The 21643-nt window shown below is 38.2% G+C and overlaps 1 protein-coding gene across 2 annotated transcripts in view; it reads right to left on the bottom strand.

The window, feature by feature from the left end:
• Window positions 1–21643, bottom strand: part of Trim24 (tripartite motif containing 24) — a 99779-nt gene that overhangs the window by 37869 nt on the left and 40267 nt on the right. For both annotated transcript variants that reach the window (XM_028768366.1, XM_028768365.1), the window contains exons 2-5: window positions 20918–21036; window positions 16084–16231; window positions 9664–9796; window positions 6255–6371 (exon numbers count right to left, since the gene is read on the bottom strand). In XM_028768366.1, the coding sequence (XP_028624199.1) occupies window positions 6255–6371; window positions 9664–9796; window positions 16084–16231; window positions 20918–21036 (517 nt within the window). The remainder of the gene's footprint in view (window positions 1–6254; window positions 6372–9663; window positions 9797–16083; window positions 16232–20917; window positions 21037–21643) is intronic.

Below are 21643 nucleotides of genomic sequence, written 5' to 3'. Positions count from 1 at the left end.
AAAGAAGAGGCAAAAGGAAATAAGAGCCAAGTAGCTGAAAAGGAGAAGAAAATTAACTTCAACATTAATTAAAATATGATTAGAACAGATTTACTAATAAACTTACTCAGAAAATGTTGGGGCACAATGGTCTTAGCACCCACATATCACTGGGAAAATCGGGAATGTTAGTTACGCATGGGGTATCTCCTCAAAGAAAGAAATAACTGTTTCCCAGAAGGCTGGGAGTGGATAGTCAATGACTTTTTGTTCTCTGTAAAGGTAGACTTCACCCAAATGCCCCAGAATGTTATCCCAGATTCTTCCTCCCTAGACCTTCTATCTTTAGCTCCCAGTTAATAGACCCCTGCCTGCCGGGAGCCATCAAGGAGAAGCTAAAACCTAGCAGGTGATTTTCCTGAGATGGTTTCACCATGAATTGTGAAGTTAATGATGGATTTGCTTCATTAGGCAAGGCTGAGAAGATTACATTTGAGGAAAGATTCTTGGTATTAATATGCTTTTCCTGTTGTTATTAAATATATATATATATATAACAATCACTAGGTATTAGCCCAGCCCTTTGAGCAGATTACTAAGATGTACCATCTTCAAGTGATGCTACATAGACAAACATGATTTTTTTAATTCTTAATGATGATCCTATAAGAATTCCTATTTTTTTTTTAGTAATTATTAAGACCTTTTATAATAGGACTGCTATTAAGTCCTTTCTGATGTTAAAACTTCAATGAGAACTCTGTCAGTCTTCAAGTGTCAATCAAGTGTTAATTGCTTCTGAAACAGCAAGCAGGTGTCTACAACTTAGAGCACATTCTAAGAGGTTGTAAAACCATTAACCAAAGGTCATAAAAAGGGAACTGAGGATTTACTATAGGTGCAAAGACAGAAGACAACGTATTGACTGGGTTTATCTATATGAAACTTTACTAAAACCTTAGTCACAAAAATTATGGGTTTTAATTTTCAATGAACCCGTTGAGCTAGTGACAGATAGGTGTCTAGCCAGATAATTACTCTTAATGGATATGCACGTAAACATTCTCTGTTGCAAACTTCTTATTCTATTTATGACTTGAATTTATGTGCAAACTTGTGGTAACCTTTTCACCATGTTATCATGTATCCTGAATTATGTATAAGTGCGGACTACAAAGACAGCAGAGACCCCCTTTTTACTTGGAGAACCTTTTAGAGAGAACCTTTTAGAGAGGAACTTTCTTAGAGAACTTTCATAGAAAACTTTTCATAGAAAAGTTTTTAAAGAGAACTTAGAAATAAAGGCTAAAATCACTTTTTAAAGTACCCCCTTTTCTTCCTGCAATTTCAACTAGCAGGCAGGGAGTTAGATCAGCACAGTTCCTGGGGAGATACAACAAAGGCTACTTAATCCCCAGCCTTAGGCTACTACAGGTGTTAAGTCAGCCTAAGTCAGAGGCTTTTAACCCTCACAAAGAGCAACGTTTTTTAGGATTTTGTAGAAGTCTATCTGAAGACTATCAATCTTTAAAGCTACAACTTCTTCTGACTCTGTTTCACCCTTCAGCCCATTTCAGACCGGGAGGTCCTGGCAGAAGTCATCCTTAGGAGAGATGTTACATGTATTTTATGGCCTGCTGACTTCTATGCTACCTTGGTAGGAGACACCACTAGATTCTAGGCCTTTTAGCTTTAGAACCCATCTTCAAGGTCACATGTACTTTGCAAAGCAGTTGCTATATTCCCATACCTTAAGCTTTATTGTGCAGCTGGAATTGGCATGATGGTTGCCTGAAAATTTTTTCCCAAATTCAATTGTATTTAAATATGCTTGCAAGAATCTGCCTGGCACCAGACTCTTTTAGAAGTTTGATGAAGAAAAGCTGAACTGAATTTTCATTCTCACATGTTGGTTTCCCTGCCTGTTGTGACACTTGCCCATACCCGACTCAAGAAAATATTAAATTACATAGAAATAAATTAAGCTGAGGGGTTGCCTCAGTGTTATTCAATGACTTTAAGATTACTATCTCGTTTCTCCTAGACAATACAGGAAAGTAAAGTAAACAGAATTGTACTCCTGACTTAATTAGAATTTAAGTGGTTTTTATAAAAGTTGCACTGCCTGTTAAAAGTCCTGCCTGTTGGTATCAGAAACTGGCTTGGCAGATGATGTCACCCATAGGTGACAGGGATCCACACATCTGTTGCCATGGCAATCTAATACATTCCCAGAGTCTATTTCCCACCCTTACCTGGGAGCAATTACATTACAGCCTAAATAAAAAGCAGACCCTTCCTGACCTTCGTCCCCTTTTTTCTTTTCTCTTTTCTCCTTTGTCTCTGTTCCCCCCAATCCCCCCCCCATAAACCTCTGCCACAAGGCACTGCATTAGCCTGCCGTGGTCTGTCCAGACTTGAGCCATAATTCCAACACAACACTGCCCTCCTCTTAGGAGTGGCACTTGTCAAACTGCCTTGAAGACACGACCTTGTGGACAGATGCTCTTTTAAGAAACTAGAGCTGTGCTTCTGTCTCGAAACTCACACAACTGTACATAAGATTACAAAGTTTCTAGTCAGAACTAGACCCCTTTTAAGCACTTGCTAGTAGCCCAGTTGTGTGCGCTAATAACAGTTTTTCTTTTTCCTGAGTGCCTAGTGGAATCCTTTGTTGGCTTGAACTACTTTTATGTTTTATGAAACAAGTAGTTTCAGAGAAAAATGGAGATGAAATGGATAGAAAGAAAAAGAAGCCTCATATCCAACACTCTGGAACAGTTTACACAGGAGGTACTCGGTGTCTACACACCCAGTTCCACATAACTAAACAAACCTTTATTTTTCTTGCCTGCTCCTCCACAGCCACTCTAAAATTTAAAGTCACCGTTGAAGAGATTGTACTCTGTTGTAACTTCAAGATAATTGTTTGAAATCAATATTGCTTCAGATTTAAGGAAAACAGGTATGTGTACAAAACAACCACTTTTTAAAAGCTGACTCATCTTCAGTGGTACAACAGAATGAGTAAGGGAAACACTGCCTATTTTAAAACAAAGTCATATCAAACTTAGTAGCAGCCCGGTCTGCTGCCAGTATGACGAACAAGTATGTGGTAGAGATGGGACAGAAACAGAAGCAGAGTGGTTTGTGCACTATCAAGAGAGGTGGAACTGGAGATGCAAAGTGTTGAGCCTGATTTGAGATTCCTGTGGCCATGGTGATGTCTGGGTCTACTTTGCCATCACGGGCCATGTCTGGGTCCATGTTGATGTCTGTGGCTGTGTTACCACCAAAGGCCATTGAGATGGCTGTTAGTGATCTAGGCTAGGTGTGGGAGAGCTGGCAGGCTGAGCTCCTCAACTACTACACAGGCCCAGATCCAGGGCTTTGAGCTGGCCCATCCTAACATATACTCCATTTGTGAACTGCTGGGGGAGTCCTGGTGAGGATCCAGTATTGATGGCACAGCAGAATCCAGAGGTCTGGAATCAATGACTCACTCACTCACCCACTGACTCACTCACATGAATATTTGCAGGTAAAGTTGTTTGGATAGAAGGGTATACTATATGACACACTATGGCACACTGAAGCGTACATGGTAAGATTTTTTTAGATTTAATTTTAATGTTTAATTTTCTTTTGTGGAGGAGGGTGAATATATGGAAGGACTGGAAAATGAGGGGATTAGAGTGGATGGTGTGAAATTAACAAGAATCAAAAATATTATGAAAAAAAAGGAAAAGTAAAAACAAATTTAGAGAATTCACAGTATCTGCTTTTAAGATCACCTATAAAAGCTACTATGACCCTGAGAATGGAAAATGTCAAATGAAACAGAATAAAGCAATCCCACTCCCAAAAAACCACCACAATGGAACACAGTCCAGAACCTAGAATGGTTCTATACTTCCACAGTTAACTAAAGTTCTACAGAAACATTAAGCCTGGTGCTATGAACGAATTATATTACAAGAAATGGACATCTGTATGCTAAAAAAAGAAAAGTAAACCTTGCTATATATCATATGCATAGTAGAGAAATCCATAGAGCAATGCTCACAGCAGACAGACGGTTTAATTGGAAAGCATCCCACAACTGCTACCTTTGATCATCACAGTCACTCTACTTTTCAACTACTCAGAATCACAATTTGAAGCTAATTATTCTACTTAGCAAAAATACTATATTCTGATTAGAATATAATGAAAGAAAATTGTACTTTGTTAACTAGAGTTTTTATACAAATGAGAAGGGTTAAAAGCAGCAAGAGGCTGTAGCATCAGTTGCTGCTCTTGTAGGGGGGTCTACCTTCATTTCTCTGTACCCACAGACACCTTCTGTAATATATTTCCAGGGATCCAAAACTCTCTCCTGGCCTCTGGAAGCAATGCATGTATATATACATACACACAAACATACAAATAAATAAAAATAAATAGCACGATCTGGTTATAATAAAAATGAAAAGATATGAACACAATGTAACAGAATAAATATATGACAATGACTTACACAATCCATAACAATTATACTAATACTGGAATATTGGAAAATTAGGCTAGATTACATTTAAGAATTTATTTTAGGAAAGAATTTATTCTCAGCTAACAGAAGTATACCTATACCAACAACAACCACCACAAAAAAACAAGAAAAGCATCAGGTGTGGTGATACATGCTCTTAAATGTAGTACTGGGGAGGCAGAAGCAAGTGGTTCTTTGTGAGTTCAAGGCCAACTCGGTCTACATAGTGGGTTCCAGAATGGAACTCCACAGGACTCCACAGTGAGGCCCTATCTTATGATAAAAAAAATCCCACAAAACTTTTTCAAAACAAAACAAAATGAAACAAAATCCCGAATCCCCTAGAAAAAGTAATAGACAGAAGCTGACACACTTCCCAATGAACAGTATTGAGATACACAGAGCAGTCTCTCCTACTCAAGTCTTTCTACTCAGTACTTCCTCACCTGTAAACAGTAGCAGTTATTTTCATGCAAAAAACAACACAAGAAAGAATATGGTGCTTGGTGTGCTAAGGTGGTATGTGAAAGTCAGCAAGTGTCCTGGTGGGAACTGCTTCTTGGGACATCTGACTTCCTTTACGGAGCACAAGCCCTAACAAGTAGTATCTAGAAACAGACAAGGAACAAAACTGCTGTGTAATAATTTTCTTGAGATTGAAATATTTCATCCCACAAGGAAGCTCCTTGAGCAGGAAGGTCAACAACTCAAAATAGCTTCAGGAAGTCCCTGAAATGGACCAGGTTCACTAGGTCCCTTCCTGACAGAGCAGCATTAAAAGCTTAGAGTCCCCTCAGATCAACTGGAGCTGAGCTAAGCTGCCAAGACAACTCTCAGTGGCTGAGGTGCAAAGAACACTTTGAGACCAGACAGCTGCCTAGAAGCAGCAGAACCAGGCCTACCTGCCTGGCCTATGAGAGGTTTAGATTAACTCAGGAACCTAGAAAGGTCACTCTCTAACATGTTGAGTTGCCTGCAGGGTGTGCAGTGTGCTCCAGGTTCCCAGCTTTGTGAGCTGTCTCCCATCCTAAAGGTGGGCTTTGGTGATGCAGCTGTCTTTATGTCTTTTCTGCTCCTGTAACTCCTCACCCATATTTCTGTAAGTAACCCCAATAAAACTCATTGGTTCACCAAATTGGATTTTTGTGGTTCTTCTCCCTCCATCTCCTCCTGCCCACCCCCAAATTCATGATCTTTTCTTATTGTTACATATACATATGTATACATACATATCACATGAGTGTGTGTGTGTGTGTGTGTGTATATATAATTTATGCATTGTGTATGTGTTGGGTCCCCTATCTGAATGTATACTGTGTCTTCTCCTCAGGAAATGGTACGTCCAAGTTTAGTAACATCCAGTCTCTGTGTTTTCCAAATCCTCCACCCTATGTGACTAAAGAATTAAGAGTCAAGGGAGGCATCTCAAATATTAACGAGCTTAAAAATAGCAATTAAGTACATAATCCAGTGTTAAAAGTGTTTCTCAATCTTGAAAAAAATTTAAATTAGAAAACATTTGATTATAAATATATACCAGATAAATGAGCTATTATTGTTACAATTTTCATTTTACTAGTAAAGAAACTGCTTCCCAACCCAGAGTTTCTGAAAAAGCCTTACTAACCATGTGTTTGTAATCAAAAAGCTTACCAGATACTTCACAATAGGTTAAGAAAAGGTAATCTAGAGATGTATACACTTACTACACATCAATAATTTATAGTGTCATAAATGTACTTACCTATTTTGAATCTGATTTCCTGTATACTTTATATATTTTGTTTTTTCCATCAGTTTGGTGATTAGAGTATCTATGATCACTTTTTGATTCTGAAAAGCTTCCTCTATAAATTGATATCTGAAGAAATAATAAACAAATAACTTCGTACAAATATCTATACAAAGAAAGTTCAAAAGTTAAAAAAACAAAACAAAACAAAAAACAATATAAGAGAGAGACTGTGGGGGCTAGAGAGATGGTCCTGATGAAGACAGCTTTCAGAGGCTGTTCTTAACCACCTGTAACTCCAATTCCAGGGGATCAGATGCTCTAGTCTGGTCTCTAGGAGTACCTGAATCCATATACACATACATACAAAGACACACACACATATATAGGTGATTCTAAAGAAAGAGAAATAATATAAAAGGTATAAAAAAGGACCTTGAAAAATGCAGAATGTGAGCTGGCAAGATGGCTGCAATGGGTAAAGGTGTTTATTGTCAAGTCTAATTTTGATTCCTGGGACCCTTATGGCAGGAGAGTCCCCACAAGATGTCCTCTGACCTCTGCACATAATGTGGGCATGCAAGTATGCATGTACATGGACCCAGAAAGTCTTAGAAAGGCAGGTATTGCCATTTGCTCAAATTCGTTATGGTGTTGAAAACCAGTACTAAACACTAAATGTTACAAGGTAAAAGTTTATTTTACGGCTGAGTCGAACTTGCAGTCTCCTTGGAAGTAGGAGAGAGAAGTGGCCCTGACCAAAAGCAGGGGAGCCTTTTATAGCTGGGCTCTGACCTTTGACTACAAAGTCAAGTTTTTGCAGTTCATAATTTAGTCAGCTGTATTTATGTTCACAGGAAAAGTTGTGGTTTTATGGCCAATCAGTTCTACGAACATACCATGAAACAATGGAAACAATTTGCAATGTGCAAATGACAAGATTATAGAGGAAGAACAAGTTAAAAAAACAAAACAAGTTGACCTTTAGCTTGATTATATGATTAGAGAAAAACACCATAGGGAACAATTTAGAAATAAATCAAATTATAACATTATTTAACTTGGAAAAGGAAGAAAAATGGAGTCATCTGGTCATTAACAAAATTATTATTCAACAAAGAAGTCTTTAGATACTCTTTATTTCAAGAGTGTATTAACCAACACTCATTACACAGATGTAGCAAAAAGAGGTCAAAGATTTATAAGTAAATTTGTTAATAGGTTAACTATATTGAGACTTCAGAACCACAGAAGTTTGCTGAGGATAAATACTCTCAAAGATGATAAACACTAAAAAGGTTTGCTGTACAACAAGCCACAAAATTATTCTTTTGGATAAATGGGGTAAAGCATTTGATATTGTACCTTTTGATTAAAGCCTTGAGTGACCTAAAATAAGACACAGCATTTAACAGTTGTCATCAACCAGGAAGTCAAGAATTCTATACCCAAGGAACATATTCTTAATGTTAAATGGAGCTGAAAATGTGGGTGTGGCAGTACATTCCTTTAAATCCAGTGCCAGGGAGGCTGGCAGGTAGATCTCTATGAGTTCAAAGTCAACCTGGTCTATGTAGTGAGTTTCAGGATAGCTAAAACTATATAATAAAGACCTTATCTATAAAAAAAAAACAAAACAAAACAGTAAAGATGAAAAATATTTCCCCTGGGGGCCTCTATCTCTGGTATAGCCTAAGTAAGAATAAATAAAATCACAGGTAGAAGCAAAGTTAAAAGAGTCCTGGTGTATAGTATATGCATATATAGCATACACGAAACAGTACAGGACTTATTAGAAGACAAAGGTTGTATTCTAATAAGGTTCATGCCTGATCCAAGAAGAAGATAAGTACAATATGAGGTTAGGTTATAACATCTAGTGTAGTCAGAGCCAGTGAGATGGTTCAGCAGATAAGAGCACTTACTATGCAAGGCTCACAACCTGGGTTTGATTCATGGAACCCAGGCGAAAGGAGAGAATTGACTCCTAAACACACACCCAAAGACAGACACATATGGGAACACACTAACAATAAGCTTAATTTTAAAAAAGCCAGTCACAACTGGTGGCATACAACTAAGATGGACCTCTGAGTCTGAGACCAACCTGGTTTCCATAGTTCCAGAACAGACAAGACTACATAGTGAGACTATACAGAAACAGCAGCAACAACAAAATCAAACTAACAAACCCACCCAAGTCAAGGACTGGGTAACTGCTGCTGCCTGTCGAGCCAGCCATTTTATGTTTTTAACTACTGTTACAAGGAAACTTTCCCTTGTCCAAATTGACTACATGTTCTGTTATGTTCTGTGCTTTGGTGTTCTTGGAAACAAATCACAATAGAAGTCAGTTAGAATTGCTTTGTATAGTTAGCCGCAGTAAACTTGGAGCGGAACCAACCATCTAGCAGCACTTCCTGGACCTGTATATGAGCTTTTACGGTTTTGTGCCTTTATAATCTGCCCCTGGGATGGACCCCAACATAAGAGAGACACCTGCACTAATATAAGAAAGCTATTTGGAATGAGACTTCCATTTTGAATAGGGGTCAAATAAAGTAAGTTCCCAAGACCTCCTTGGGAAGAACTGACCTCCTACTTGGCAGAAAGACATATGTGTGTGGGTGGGTAACATCCTGCTTGGCAAGTTAAGACATAAATGTAAGGCAAGGCAAATCCCCTGCCACAGCTGAACACCCCAACCAATGGGAGCAGGATAAGTGTACAACGTAGACATGTTCCTAAGGAAGTCTCCAATCCCTAAATCCTGATTGGTGGAATAACTCGGCACAGATGTTTATCAATTTTAGGCTTAAAAGCTCTGCAGGATCCTGGCTTGGGGTTGAAATCAGCTCCCAACTCTGGTTTGCAGCCCTGATCAATCAGTCCTAGGGCAAATGATCAATAAACTGTCTCTGTCTGACCTACATTGGTTGTTCATGTGGTTTGTGGGGCGTCTCCTGGATCACAACATCCTCGGTTTTTGACACTAGCAACTAATATCTTGTTATTTTAAAAAACAGCATTGTAATAAATTGACTCTCAATGTGCACTGATTTTGTCCCATAGTACATTTGGTAATGTCTTAAATATTTTAAAATTGTTTTTAGCTGTCATTTATGAGAGCAGAGGAATACAAGGTATAACTAGTATTCAACTAGGATGCTGCTAAACACCATACAAAGCACAGCATACTTTCAATGTACTGTCCAGACCAAAATATAAAAAACAAACAAACAAACAAACAAAAAAACCCAAACCAAACCAAACAAACCTGAAATTGAGAAAACCCTGTGTAAGCCAGGATACCTCTGGCCAACCAAAACACATACAAATTGCCACTTAGCTGAAGCAGCCGCAGTCTGTAAGCCACATAAAAGGTATGCTACAGATCTGAGGGTAACAAGGATGCTGGTACCTGTGCTCTTTGTGTTCTAGCAGCTGGCAGTCTCGACATGTCAGTTTATCACATGTTTCACAGTAAAGTTTCAACTGCTCTTTTTTATGGAACGGACAAAACACTGGTCGCTGACTGGTTACACCAACTGCCTCTGCAAAAACAGAAAGCAGAAAGAAAATTACTACAATTGAATAATAAATCATTAATGGTCTATTTCTACTCAATTCCACTGATATAAAAGAACTACCTTTCTTTCATCTATGCACTTAATTACTACTGCATTACAGATTTTGAAATATTAAATATTTTCAAGGCTGGTGGCTAAAGGCATCTGCCTCCAAGCCTGATGAACTAAGTTCAATCCCCAGGACCCACACGGTGAAAGGAGAACCAACTGCCACAAGATGTCTCCTGCCGGGTCAGGATGACTACGAAGGAATGGAGTGACACGGCTCCAGTCCTGGAGCCAGCAGGACATGGGTCTCTTTGTGCTGATGGCTGCTGAATCATAGGCTTGTTTGCATGATAATGTACATAATTTACTTCATGTTCCTCCTTTGAGGAATGTTCTCTCTGCCAAGGTTAACGGACTCTAAGATAATCAGAAACAGCATGATTCTGGGAAGCGAGAACATGTCTGGTGATCCTCAGAAAAAATGATGATGCAGGACAGCCCTTAAGGCTGTTGGAAAGAATTCTGAAAACATGAGTTCAAAAATACGTAAGTCAGTGTAAGAGCTGTTCTTTACAGGATTTCTCAACTATTCAAAATATAAGGATGCAATATGAATTGTATGAGGGGTTTCATGACCTAAAAGAACAGAGGGAGTTACACTAATAAGTCAGCATACTCAGAAAGATATTAAAGGAGACATGATTTGATCAATAGAGGAAAAACCCTGGATCACAAAAGAGAGAGGAATAGTTACAAAACAAGACTCAGTTAGATCATTATATATTATTGGTGGTAAAATGGTGGTCTCCTCCACAGAAGCCATCAAAAATTAAATTGGATCCAGATATTCTACTCTTTAAAATGTACACTCCAAATAGAGGTTGAGGACAGATAAAAGTCTAGTATCAAGAAAAAAGATGATGGCTTAATGATATTTCTACTTTCTAGGATTGTGTTCTTAATATATTCCAATAATAAGCAGAGTTACTGAGATGAAAAAGAAAAAAATCCAAAAATTAAAATAATATATTACGGTAGCTAAGAATTATAAAAATGAGCTACAATATTGCTTGCATTGGCAAGAGCTCACTAAATTGAAAAAAAATTATAAAAAAATATTATGCTTAAAGCTAATTTTCTCACATAAAAATACCCTGTATTACTAGACTTGGCAACCACAAGTGCTGTGCCCAGTGAACTTCATAGGACTTGTGATGTTAAAAAACATACTTGCTGTCTGGTTCATTTGCCTTGAATGTGTTCTGTATTTTAGTTTCTAAGAATCAAGGGGCTACGGTCATAAAATCCTGATTGGTGGAATGATCAAAAGGGAACCCGGGGTAAAAGATTAAACTGATATGCAATTGCTAAGGAAGTAGCTTTATTAAAGACTGGGCTTTGTTCTGCAAGAGCGAGAGAGCTATCTAGAGCAGACCACAAAGCTGTCAGCCTGCATCCATCACTGACTCTGAGTCATTCTGCTGCTGCTCCCACTCGCCCTTCCTCAGGTCTCTCTCAGGCTGAGGCTGGCCCCTTCCTCAGGTCTCTCTCAGGCTGAGGCTGGAACCTGGCAGTCTCCCACAAGGTACCCATGCATATATACATACACAGAATAAATAAAATTATAAAAAAGAAAGTCTCAGAAAACACTTCTCAAGCATTTCTTAAGAAAAATGGATACGATTTTTTAATTTAATTAAGGAGTAATTTAAATATATATGTAATGGCAAAAAAAAAGAGATTTATATAATTAAAAAGTCTTAAGATAGCCCCTATGAGTATAAACTAACTAAATCTTTTCTATCCCAAATATGAGACAGGAGGATCCAAATAAGACCGGAAAGGTGGTTCAGCAGTGAAAAGTATTTGCTGATCTTCCCGAGTGCCTCAGTTCTATCTATCCCAGCACCCACGGGCAGTACTCAATCCTCTCTAACTCCAGTTCCATGGACTGATGGCCTCTTAATGGTCTGCTCATGTACCAGGCTCTAGTGTAGTGGTACACAGACATACATCAGGCAAAAGACTTCTATATACATAACAAAATAATTTTCTTAAAAAGTTCTTAAAAGCCTAGGACTGTCCTGGGCTGGTTCCATAAACTGGCTCTCATGAATAGTGTCATAGTTGAATATGTATGTCTGTTATATACTGACATACTTCTTATGAGAGAGCTGTAATTTTCATCCCCCTCAGTTCTAGGCATTAAGCCTAGAGCTTTATATAAGCTAAGCAAATATTTTCACACTGAGTACAACCCCAGCTATGTTTAGTTTTGTGAGGAGACTGAACGAAATTATACGCCCATCAATACTATAAGTGTTCTTTTCTCCCTTTGTCCTTGTCAGATCTTTTTCTAAAATTATAGCCATTCTGACTGCAATGAGATAAAATATAAATGTAATTTCATTTATTTTTCCTGATGACTTAGGCTGCTGAACATTTTCTTATATGTTTTCTGTTGACTTGTACTTCTTTTATTGACTAGATTGTATGAGGAGAGAATTTTGATGTCTTTTTTTTTAGTTCGTATGTTCTGAACTATGTGTGCTCATGTGTGTTTAGAAACATAAATATACAGTGCATGTGTACACATGTGAGCATGGGTGTATAGATGAACCTCAGGTGTCATTTCTTAGAAGCTACTCAACTGTTTTTGAGATGGTAGTCTCTCACTAGAACCTAGAGCTGTCGTCTAACAAGTGGAGCTGCTTGGTCAATAAGCCTCAGGAACTGGCAAATGTCTGTATTCCCATTCCCTGATGCCCCATCACTCGCCCAGACTACAAGCAAGAGTCATCATGGTAGGCTTTTTTAATGTGGATATTAGTGACTAAACTCAGATCCTTATGCTTATAAAGCAAGTACTTTACTAAATCCCATGTGTCAATATTTTGTTCATATTTTTTGGCCGATTTTGTCCTCTTGAGAGGCTGGAGAGACACCTCTGCAGTCAAGATCACTTACTGCTCTTACAAAGGACCTTACTCAGTTGGGTTCCCAGCACACACATCAGGTGGCTTAAAATTGCCCATTGCTCTAGTTCTAGTTCACACATTTTCTTCTGACCTCTGTAGGTACTGCATGGGTGAGGAATATGAAGGCATGAAAGTAGGCACTTACACATTCACAATTTAAAAAATGTGTGTGTGTGTGTATACACATACATATATATATTACTATTATTATTATTATTATTATTAAGATGACATTTGTTGCTGGGCAGTGGTGATGGTGCACGTTAATCCCCACACTTAGGAGACAGGGGTAGGCAAATCTCTGAGTTCAAGACCAGCCTGGTGTACAGAGTGAGTTCCAGGAGAGCCAGGGATACAGGGAAACTGTCTCAAACAAAACAAAACAATAACAAAAAAGATGAGACTTGTCTATTATTTGCGATACTAGGAATTGAACTCAAGGACTTGTCAAGCATTCTATCACTGAAGTACATTCCCAGCTCTAAAACTGAATCTTTGTTTAGACTCCTTTCTTTGAAAAAAAAAAAAAAGCATAAACCTACATTTTCAGGTCTAAATGTAGAGTTTATGGCTTCTATTCTTTTTTTTTTAAAGCTTTTCCCCCCATAATAGGTAAACTTTACTAAATTTAAATACTAGAGACAACTAAAATATTTATGCGATTTTAAATCTTTTAAAAAAAAACCTTAGAAGTAACCAGAAAGGAAAACTGAGTTAATAGACTTATCTTACCATAGGTTAATGAAAAGTTGACAATAAAAAGTAGTAAAAGCAAAGAACTGGGAAATTTTTCCTTCTTTCCTTTAAAGAATTCTTGCAGGTGCTAGGGGACAGCCTTGTTGGTAGAGTGCTTGCTTTGCAGACATGAAACCCTGGGTTCAATCCCCAACGCCTCAGAAGTAGGGCATGCTAGCACAGGCCACAACCCCACCCAGCATCTGAGAGGTGAAGGCAAAGAGGATCACAAGCTGGAGATGATTCTCCACTATGAACAATTCTTGAGTTGATAATAATCACACTACGCAGCAATTTACAATGAACAATGTATCAGTCATTCATAGAACTACCAATGTAGAAAGTGAGTAAAAACAAAAGCCCAAACTCTTCAAGAGCAGAACATCTTAAAACCAACTCAAAGTGATAAACTATAATTCAAACTTTAAACACTTATCCTAAAACACATCAAGTATATAGCTCACCTGTACTAGTAATTAAAAAAAAAAAAAACCCAAACAAACAACAAAAAAGCCAAAACCAAAACCAAACCAAACCCCAAAACTTTGTCATTGTTTTGAGACAGGTCTCTGTAAATTGTGCAGCTCTGGGTGTCACAGAACTTGCCACATAGGCCAGGCTGGCCTCAAACTCCCAGAGACCCACCAGCCTCGGCCTCTTGAGTGTTGGGGTTAAAGGTGTGCATCACCACACTCATCTCTAGTAATAGAAAAATTTAAGATAAAATTAAAGTAATTGAAAAGAAACAAGATTGATGGACTAAAAGGCAATGATGTAAGTAACTGGGCAAATATATTCAAAAGGCTATTCCTACAGACAAAAATAAAACCAAACTAACCCTACAAGTTAAAAAGAAAATGGCAGAAATTTATAAAACTCACAATGAAAAACGAAAAATAATATAGAAAATTTTGGTAGTTGTTACAGTTTGGATATGAAACCTTCCCTCTCCCTCCACAACAGCTCCCGTGTGGAAGATTTGGTCCTCAGCTGTTGAGCTAATCACTAAGGTGACTGGATTTTGAATGGCTGTAGCCTAGACAACGGGACTGATACACTCTGCCTCTTCCTTCCACTTGCTGGGACTACTGGCACGTGCAACCAACGATAAGTCAGAGCCCACTGCTTCATTTTAACCACTCATCCATAACCACACTGGACAATTTTTGTTATTACTATTCTATTTCTATAATTATCAACCCACCAATCCCACTCTAATCACTTGTATTTACTTAATTTAATACAATGGCTATATTACTAATTCCTTTATCAGTTACAGCCAATAGTCACCCTATTAATCAACACTTTGTACCTCCATTAGCCAGTTAAAACCCAAAAACAGTTCAACATGCCTTTATATGAATTTCCTATGTTGTTCCATTTCTACAATACCTGACCAGCTAACCCAACCCTACACATATCCAATTTTCTATACCAATATCCAGAATGCCAAGACCCTATGGAGAAAGTTTCATGGTCTATACTTCAAATGAAACATTGATGCTACCAAGCAACTCTTTCATTTCTATAGCTAGAGCTCTCTCAACTGGAGTTATTTGGCCTCCAACTTAAATCCCTACATCTGAGGTTGGTACTCTTTCTAAGTATTCCAACAGAATTTGGTAGTCCAACTCTCGTTATGTATTTGCTTATATTCTTTATTAGATGCTCTTGTAGTACAAGAGGCAACTCACATTTTCATTTCTAGTTCTTAGCAAAATCTAGAAATAAAGGAGATAATGTGCTGATTGACTCAGGACAAACAGGAGAAAAGCAAATCTTACGGAAAAAGAACCAATGATACATATGAACTCTTAAAACACTATGTTAAATGGGGCTGGAGAGCTGGCTCATTAGTTATGAACACTTGTGATGAACCAGCCTGTTCAATCTTAAGGATGGAGGCCATTTTGTTATGAGGTCAGAACAAGTTCATTTCTGTTTGCTGCAAACTTCAAGTTGACAGTGCTTTAACCTGTTTCTGGGATGTGACAACACCCTATGGCGTCGGACTCTGATAAGATGTTCAAATAATTTTGAAATGTTCAGCCAAATTCCTAATATAACCAAAATTCCTCTAGAAATCCCCAACCCTTGAAAACACCCTAGTCTTGCAGGGTTTCTCTGGGCTATATACACCTCATTTCATCCTGTGTTCAATGCAGATTTTCTCAAACTCCACTTTAGGGAGGTAAACCCTGTCTAGCTTGCATAATTCTGCCAAAGAATTTAGGTAATTGTCTTTACTCTTATTCAGTGAGATTTACAAAAGCAAAGTTTTATTTCATTTTGTTTCCCTTTTGATTACATCAAATTGAATTTACAGAAGCAGGAGAGTTGGGAATATAAATTAAAACAAGATTCAATATAAAATACATATAATACTTCTAAGTACAATTTCAAATAGGATGTTGACTTCTTTGATTCAAAAAGTATATTTTGAAGTACATGTACTATTTATAGCTGTATCAAAATAAGTCAGTATAGTAAATGTAAAATTACAGTTGCAGAGAGAGAAAGAGAGAAGTGTGGAAAAACCTGATTCATTACCTGGAGATACTTCTTCTTTCTGCCTGACTGTGTGGTCTTTTGTGAACTTCACCCTCTGGTGAGCTCTAATACATGTCTTGCAGAGCCATTCAACACACTCTACACAAAACCCATTAGCTTCTGCATTGTCTTCACAGCTTGTACATACCTAACAATAAAAGAATCTGGTCATATAAACTGTTGAAAAAAAATTAAAAAGAATGAAACACTAACCAAATAGACTATCAGTTTTCTTATATTATCCTAAGTTAAAACTGATACTATGAATTAAACTATATGTATATTAAAATGAATATATTACCCATAAGAATTGTCTTTTTAGACAAGGTCTCACTGTGTAGCCCTGGCTAATCTGGGACTCACTATTTCGGCTGGATTTTAACTCATAAGACACCTGACTGTTTCTGCTTCCGGGATAAAAGGTGTGCAACACTAGACTGGACAAAGGTTATTTAAGCACATTTTCCTCCTTAGATTGATATACTAGTTATTTCAGGCACTAGGCAAATGATACATGTGAAAGTCATTTCAAGTGGTTTAAGAGACGGCTCCAGTGATGGTCTCCAGCACCCACACGATCACTTACAACCATCTGTAACTCCAGTTTTAGTAGATCTGACATCCTCTTCTGGCTTCTGTGAGCACCAGGCATATACATGGTGTACATACAAACATACATACAAACACTCATACATACAAAATAAAAATCAATAATAAAATCAATTAATTCTTAAAAAAGCAAAGAATTGGAGAGATGGCTCAGCAGTCATGAACACTTGTTGCTCTCATATACAATGCTGGAATCAGGTCCTCACACTCAAATGGCAGCTGATGACCATCTGTAACCCCAATGATAGTGAATCCAATGCTCTCTTCTGGCCTCTGAAGTCACCAGGAATGCTTGTGGTATATATGCATGCATATATGTTGGCAAAAACACTTACAAATAAAGCAAAAATAAATATTAGAAAATTAATTTTAAGTACATTTTTCTCCCTAATTCAGTATATTAGTCATTCCAAGTACTAGGCTAGGTACTGAGCACACAATGATAAGGAGGAGTACACATAAGCCTTTGTCCTTATAGTGCTTACAATCCTCTTAGACAGAAGGACAAGTGAAAAGTCAAGTGAGTCTACTAGTTAGCTATGGTTTTGTTGACTTGAAAAAAATCTAGAGACATCTGGAAACATTACTTTAAGTCCTTTATTTTATATGTATGGGGATTTTGCCTGCAAGGATGTCTATGTCGTCCATGTGTGCATTGCCTGTGGAGTTCAGAAGACGGTATCTGATCCTTGGGAACTAGAGTCACAAATGGTTGTGAGCCACCATGTGGATGCTGGAAATTGAACTCAAGTCTTCTAGAAGAGCAGTGTTCTTAACCACTAAGTCATCTCTCTAGCCTGGGAAGAAAACGCCTCCATAAGATTAAGCTATTGAGGGTTTGGAGAGATATTTCAGTGGTTGGGAATGCTGGCTGCTCTTGCCCCGGGTTCAGTTTATGGCATCCATGTGGCAATTTAGGGTTGTCTGTAGTTCTGAGGATCCAGGGCCCTCTTGTGGCCAGAGTGGGCGCTGCATGCATGTGATACATGGACATGCATGCAGGCTAGGAGCCCATACACATAAAATAGAACATAAAAAGGAAAAAAACAAAGACAAAGAAAAGAAAGAAGGAAAGAAAAGGGACTGGCATGTAGACAAGTCTTCGGGTGTTAAGGATTAATGTAGGAGGACCCAACTCACTATGGGCAGTGAAATCTCTGGGGAGGTGGCTTTGGGTTACAAGCAGCCTGAGCAACCCATGAAGCATTCCTTCATGGCCTCTGCTTCAGTTCGTGCCTCCAGGATCCAGCCCTGAGTTTCTGCTATGACTTCCTTTGATAATGAACTGTGATGTAGAATTTTAAGCTGAAATAAACCTTTTCCTTCCCAAGTTACTCTGGGTCGTGGTGTTTCACCTAGAAATCCTAACTACAACAATGGTCTTGAACAGGATACAGAACTCACTATTAAAATGAAGGTAATGATATAAATTTTAAAGATATATTTATTTATGTATTTTATGTGTATGGGTACTTTGCATGTATGTCTCCACGCCAGAGAATGGCATCAGATAGGTGCGAGTTGTCATGTGGGTGCTGGGAATTGAATACAGAACCTTCAGAAGAGCAGTAAGAGTTCTTAACCACTGAGACATCTCTCCAGCCCCAAGGATACACATTTATTGAGTTCTTCTTAAGATTAAATGGGAAAGGCACATTATTGCAATGATCACTTCTATTAAGAAGAGCCAATAAAGGAAATGTACAAAAAGTCAGTGCTTATGAATGGAGACACAGAAGCAAGCTCTTCCTAAAAAAACTTCCTCAGCATCAAGCCACGAAAGCTACTAGATGGAAATCATTTAGTCAGAAAATAGTACCAACCAAAAAAGCAGGAGCTTGGCTGCTTTAAAGAACTGAAAGCAAGAAAGCAGCACTTTTCTACAGGAATCAAGGGGAGGACTGGAAGAGAAGGAGCTGGTGGCAAGACAGGCAAGGGTCAGATCAAGTAAGGCCACATGACAATGTCGGTCTTTGTCTGAAGAGAAAGATTAAGAAAGGCATGGGTAGACTTATATTCTTAAAGCGCTATGACTGCAATGCAAAGAACAGATTGGAGAGGTGGAAAGCATTCCTACATCAGGTTCATTTGTATGGGGTTAGCAGAAGTGAGGAAGGCAGCAGAGTGAGAGATTGACAAAGCTTACACGCACGCTTGGAGAGCGCACTGGGCACGGGAGGTGAAGAATCTAGCAGATGTATATAGCTGGGGAATGGTGAAGACAGTGGCAATACGAACTATCTTTGTAGTTGGAAACAAACAAACAAAAATCACATAACTTAGAAGTTGCCAAATTTTCAAATATCTGGTATTTCCAGGAACCAAAAAAATCTGCCTTTCTTAGGGCTTATCATCTTCACCTTTTCTCACACTGCTGGTAAGTGCCAGGATCTGCCAATCCTCTTTGCTTTCCGAATGCCACTCAGAATCCCATCTGCTGTTTCTCTTCCTGTGATTCTGTAGGTTTACGCTTTATCTAGGGGTATCCTTAAATGTAACTATCATGTCTATAAGGATGCCACTGAAATTTCTAATCTTCCACTCAAGGCTACAGAAGGGAACAAGGCATGGCTGTTAGGCACTGCTCCAGATCTTAGTAAATGAAACAAAATATAAAATGCAAGATATGGTAATACCTATCCTCCTAGGAGAGAAGCAAGAGGACTGTGAGTTCAAGGCCTGCACCCTGGGCTGCACTGCAAGAGCCTATTGCAAAACAGCAGCAGCAGCAACAACAACAACAACAAAGCAAAACAAAAAAACCAAAACAAAGAAAGCAGCAGTGCAGGTAATAAGCACCACGGAGAGGCCTAGAGAAACAGCCCCCATGCTGTAGTCTCCACAGTCAGTTTCTGGATTATCACCCCTAGAAAAGGCCCTGAGCCCGGGGTCTCCTGCACAATACATACTACACCTGAGGTAAACCCACAGCCAATTCCATTATTTAAAGCTGGCTTCACAAGGAAATAGTTTATCCCCTGAAGCAAGCCCAATGTGGCCTTTGGGGAGCAATGTGGACACTGTTAAAACAACCCAATTTTAATTAGTATTAACTAAGTTCTTTTATAAGTAACATCAACCCTAAACCCCACTGGAACCAAGTTGAAAATGAAGGAAGTGGGGGGAAAGCACAGGAACCAGTCACTCAGTAGACAAAATCAACAACTGTTTTCTAACTAGACTTAGTTCTCTCCCAGATCTTGTTGTAAAGAAAAGAAACTATCTATGAGACGATGAACCAAAAGTCAACTATTCTTAACACATGCAAGAGAATTCACCTTAGCAGGGCCATCCCATGATAGAAAACCACAGATTCTCCCTAGGGATAAAGTCTCTACATTTAGGCTTAAAGGAGTGAAAAAGAAAAGATATTGTCGTGTATCTAAATTCAGCACCTTGGACAATGCTACTAAGCAAAGCTTTCAGAGGAACACCATGAACATGACTTTCTTAAATGTATGAAGTCCTGGGCATGAGAGGCAGCTCATAACGTAGGGCTCTTTCCTACCTGACAACGCAAGCCTAATGACCTAAGATTGATGCTCAGAATACACAGAAAAATGGAAGGAGAAAACCAACTTCACCAAGTTGACGTCTTTTTTTATTATAGCCAACAAGTATGTAGATACATGCACACACTAATTGTTAAAACGTAGAAATCTTACTGATCAAAAATATAATAATGTAAGTCCCTTGAGTAATTATACAGTTTACAAAAGGAGGCTGGGGCTGGAGAGATGGCTCACTGGCTAAAGGCATACTCGTAGCTCTTGCAGAGGAACTGGGTTAGGTTCCCAAAACCCTCAAGGGATTCACTACTGTCTTTACCTCCAGTTACAAGGGCTATGATGCCCTCTTTAGGCCTCCACAAGCATTGCACACACATGGTGTACTTACCAGATGCAGGCAAAGCACCAATACACATAAAGATAAACCTTTTTGAAAAGGAGTCTAAAGTAACAATTTCAACACCTAGTAACACAGTTCAAAGAAATACTAACTATAGCATAATGTTTCTTTCTAGCATACAGATATATAATGATAAAGTCAGAGGCTTCTACATTGACACTGTTTTATTCCTAAGCTCAACTATTCACTATCATTCATACTCTTAAAAATGATATAACTTTGTATATTAATGTTCTGAAGTTTGGCTATTTATATAAAATTCCCTCAGCATTTAAGCTGCTTCATTATGGGTGGTGAAGGTTGAATTTACACTTACCTGATTAGACTTTTCTACTGTACTACTGGGAACCTCAGTGGTGTCCTTCACAAAAAAGTTGTCTATGATGTGTCTCTCAGCACACTCTTGACTGCAAACAGGGCATCGAATGACTCCAACTGGGAAAGACAAAATTGAATTTGAAGTTTAACATACTGAGGACTCTACATCTCATTTACATTGTAATTGGTTGGGGTTTTTGTTTCTAATCTTTTAAAGTCCATATCCCTCTTTCTAAACTCATAAGGAATTTATGTATGTATGTGTCGTGTATACTATATATATAGCATATATAAACTGCATATAAGTATGCATTTTATATATACTAAATACACAAAATGTTGTATAAGCCCTTTTAAGTTACATGCCCAATGGCTTTTGTTCTTACTGATCAGCAATCTATCACTGTTTCTCAAACCGAAGTAGTTTTGTCTCCTTTGTGTATTTGAGATTAGGTCTTGATGGGTCACCATACACCCCATGTCCCATGTTTTCTATAGAACAAGGAACTCTGGACCTCCAGGCCTACAGAATCAGAATTTCTGGAGAATTACAATCATCTCTCTTTAAAGGCTCCTCAAGCTATTAAGAAGTATTATTTTTTGTTTTTCTTAAATAGATGCAAACTTTTTCTATGGGGAAAAGTTCTTTCTCAGCCATATATATATATATATCAAACTTTTTCTATGGGGAAAAGTTCTTTCTCAGCCATATATATATATATAT

Source organism: Grammomys surdaster, unplaced genomic scaffold (assembly GCF_004785775.1).
Source record: "Grammomys surdaster isolate TR1022 unplaced genomic scaffold, NIH_TR_1.0 186, whole genome shotgun sequence".
Lineage (NCBI taxonomy): Eukaryota > Metazoa > Chordata > Mammalia > Rodentia > Muridae > Grammomys > Grammomys surdaster.
The sequence above is the reverse complement of the archived record's forward strand: the minus strand, read 5'-3'. Positions and strand labels throughout refer to the sequence as shown.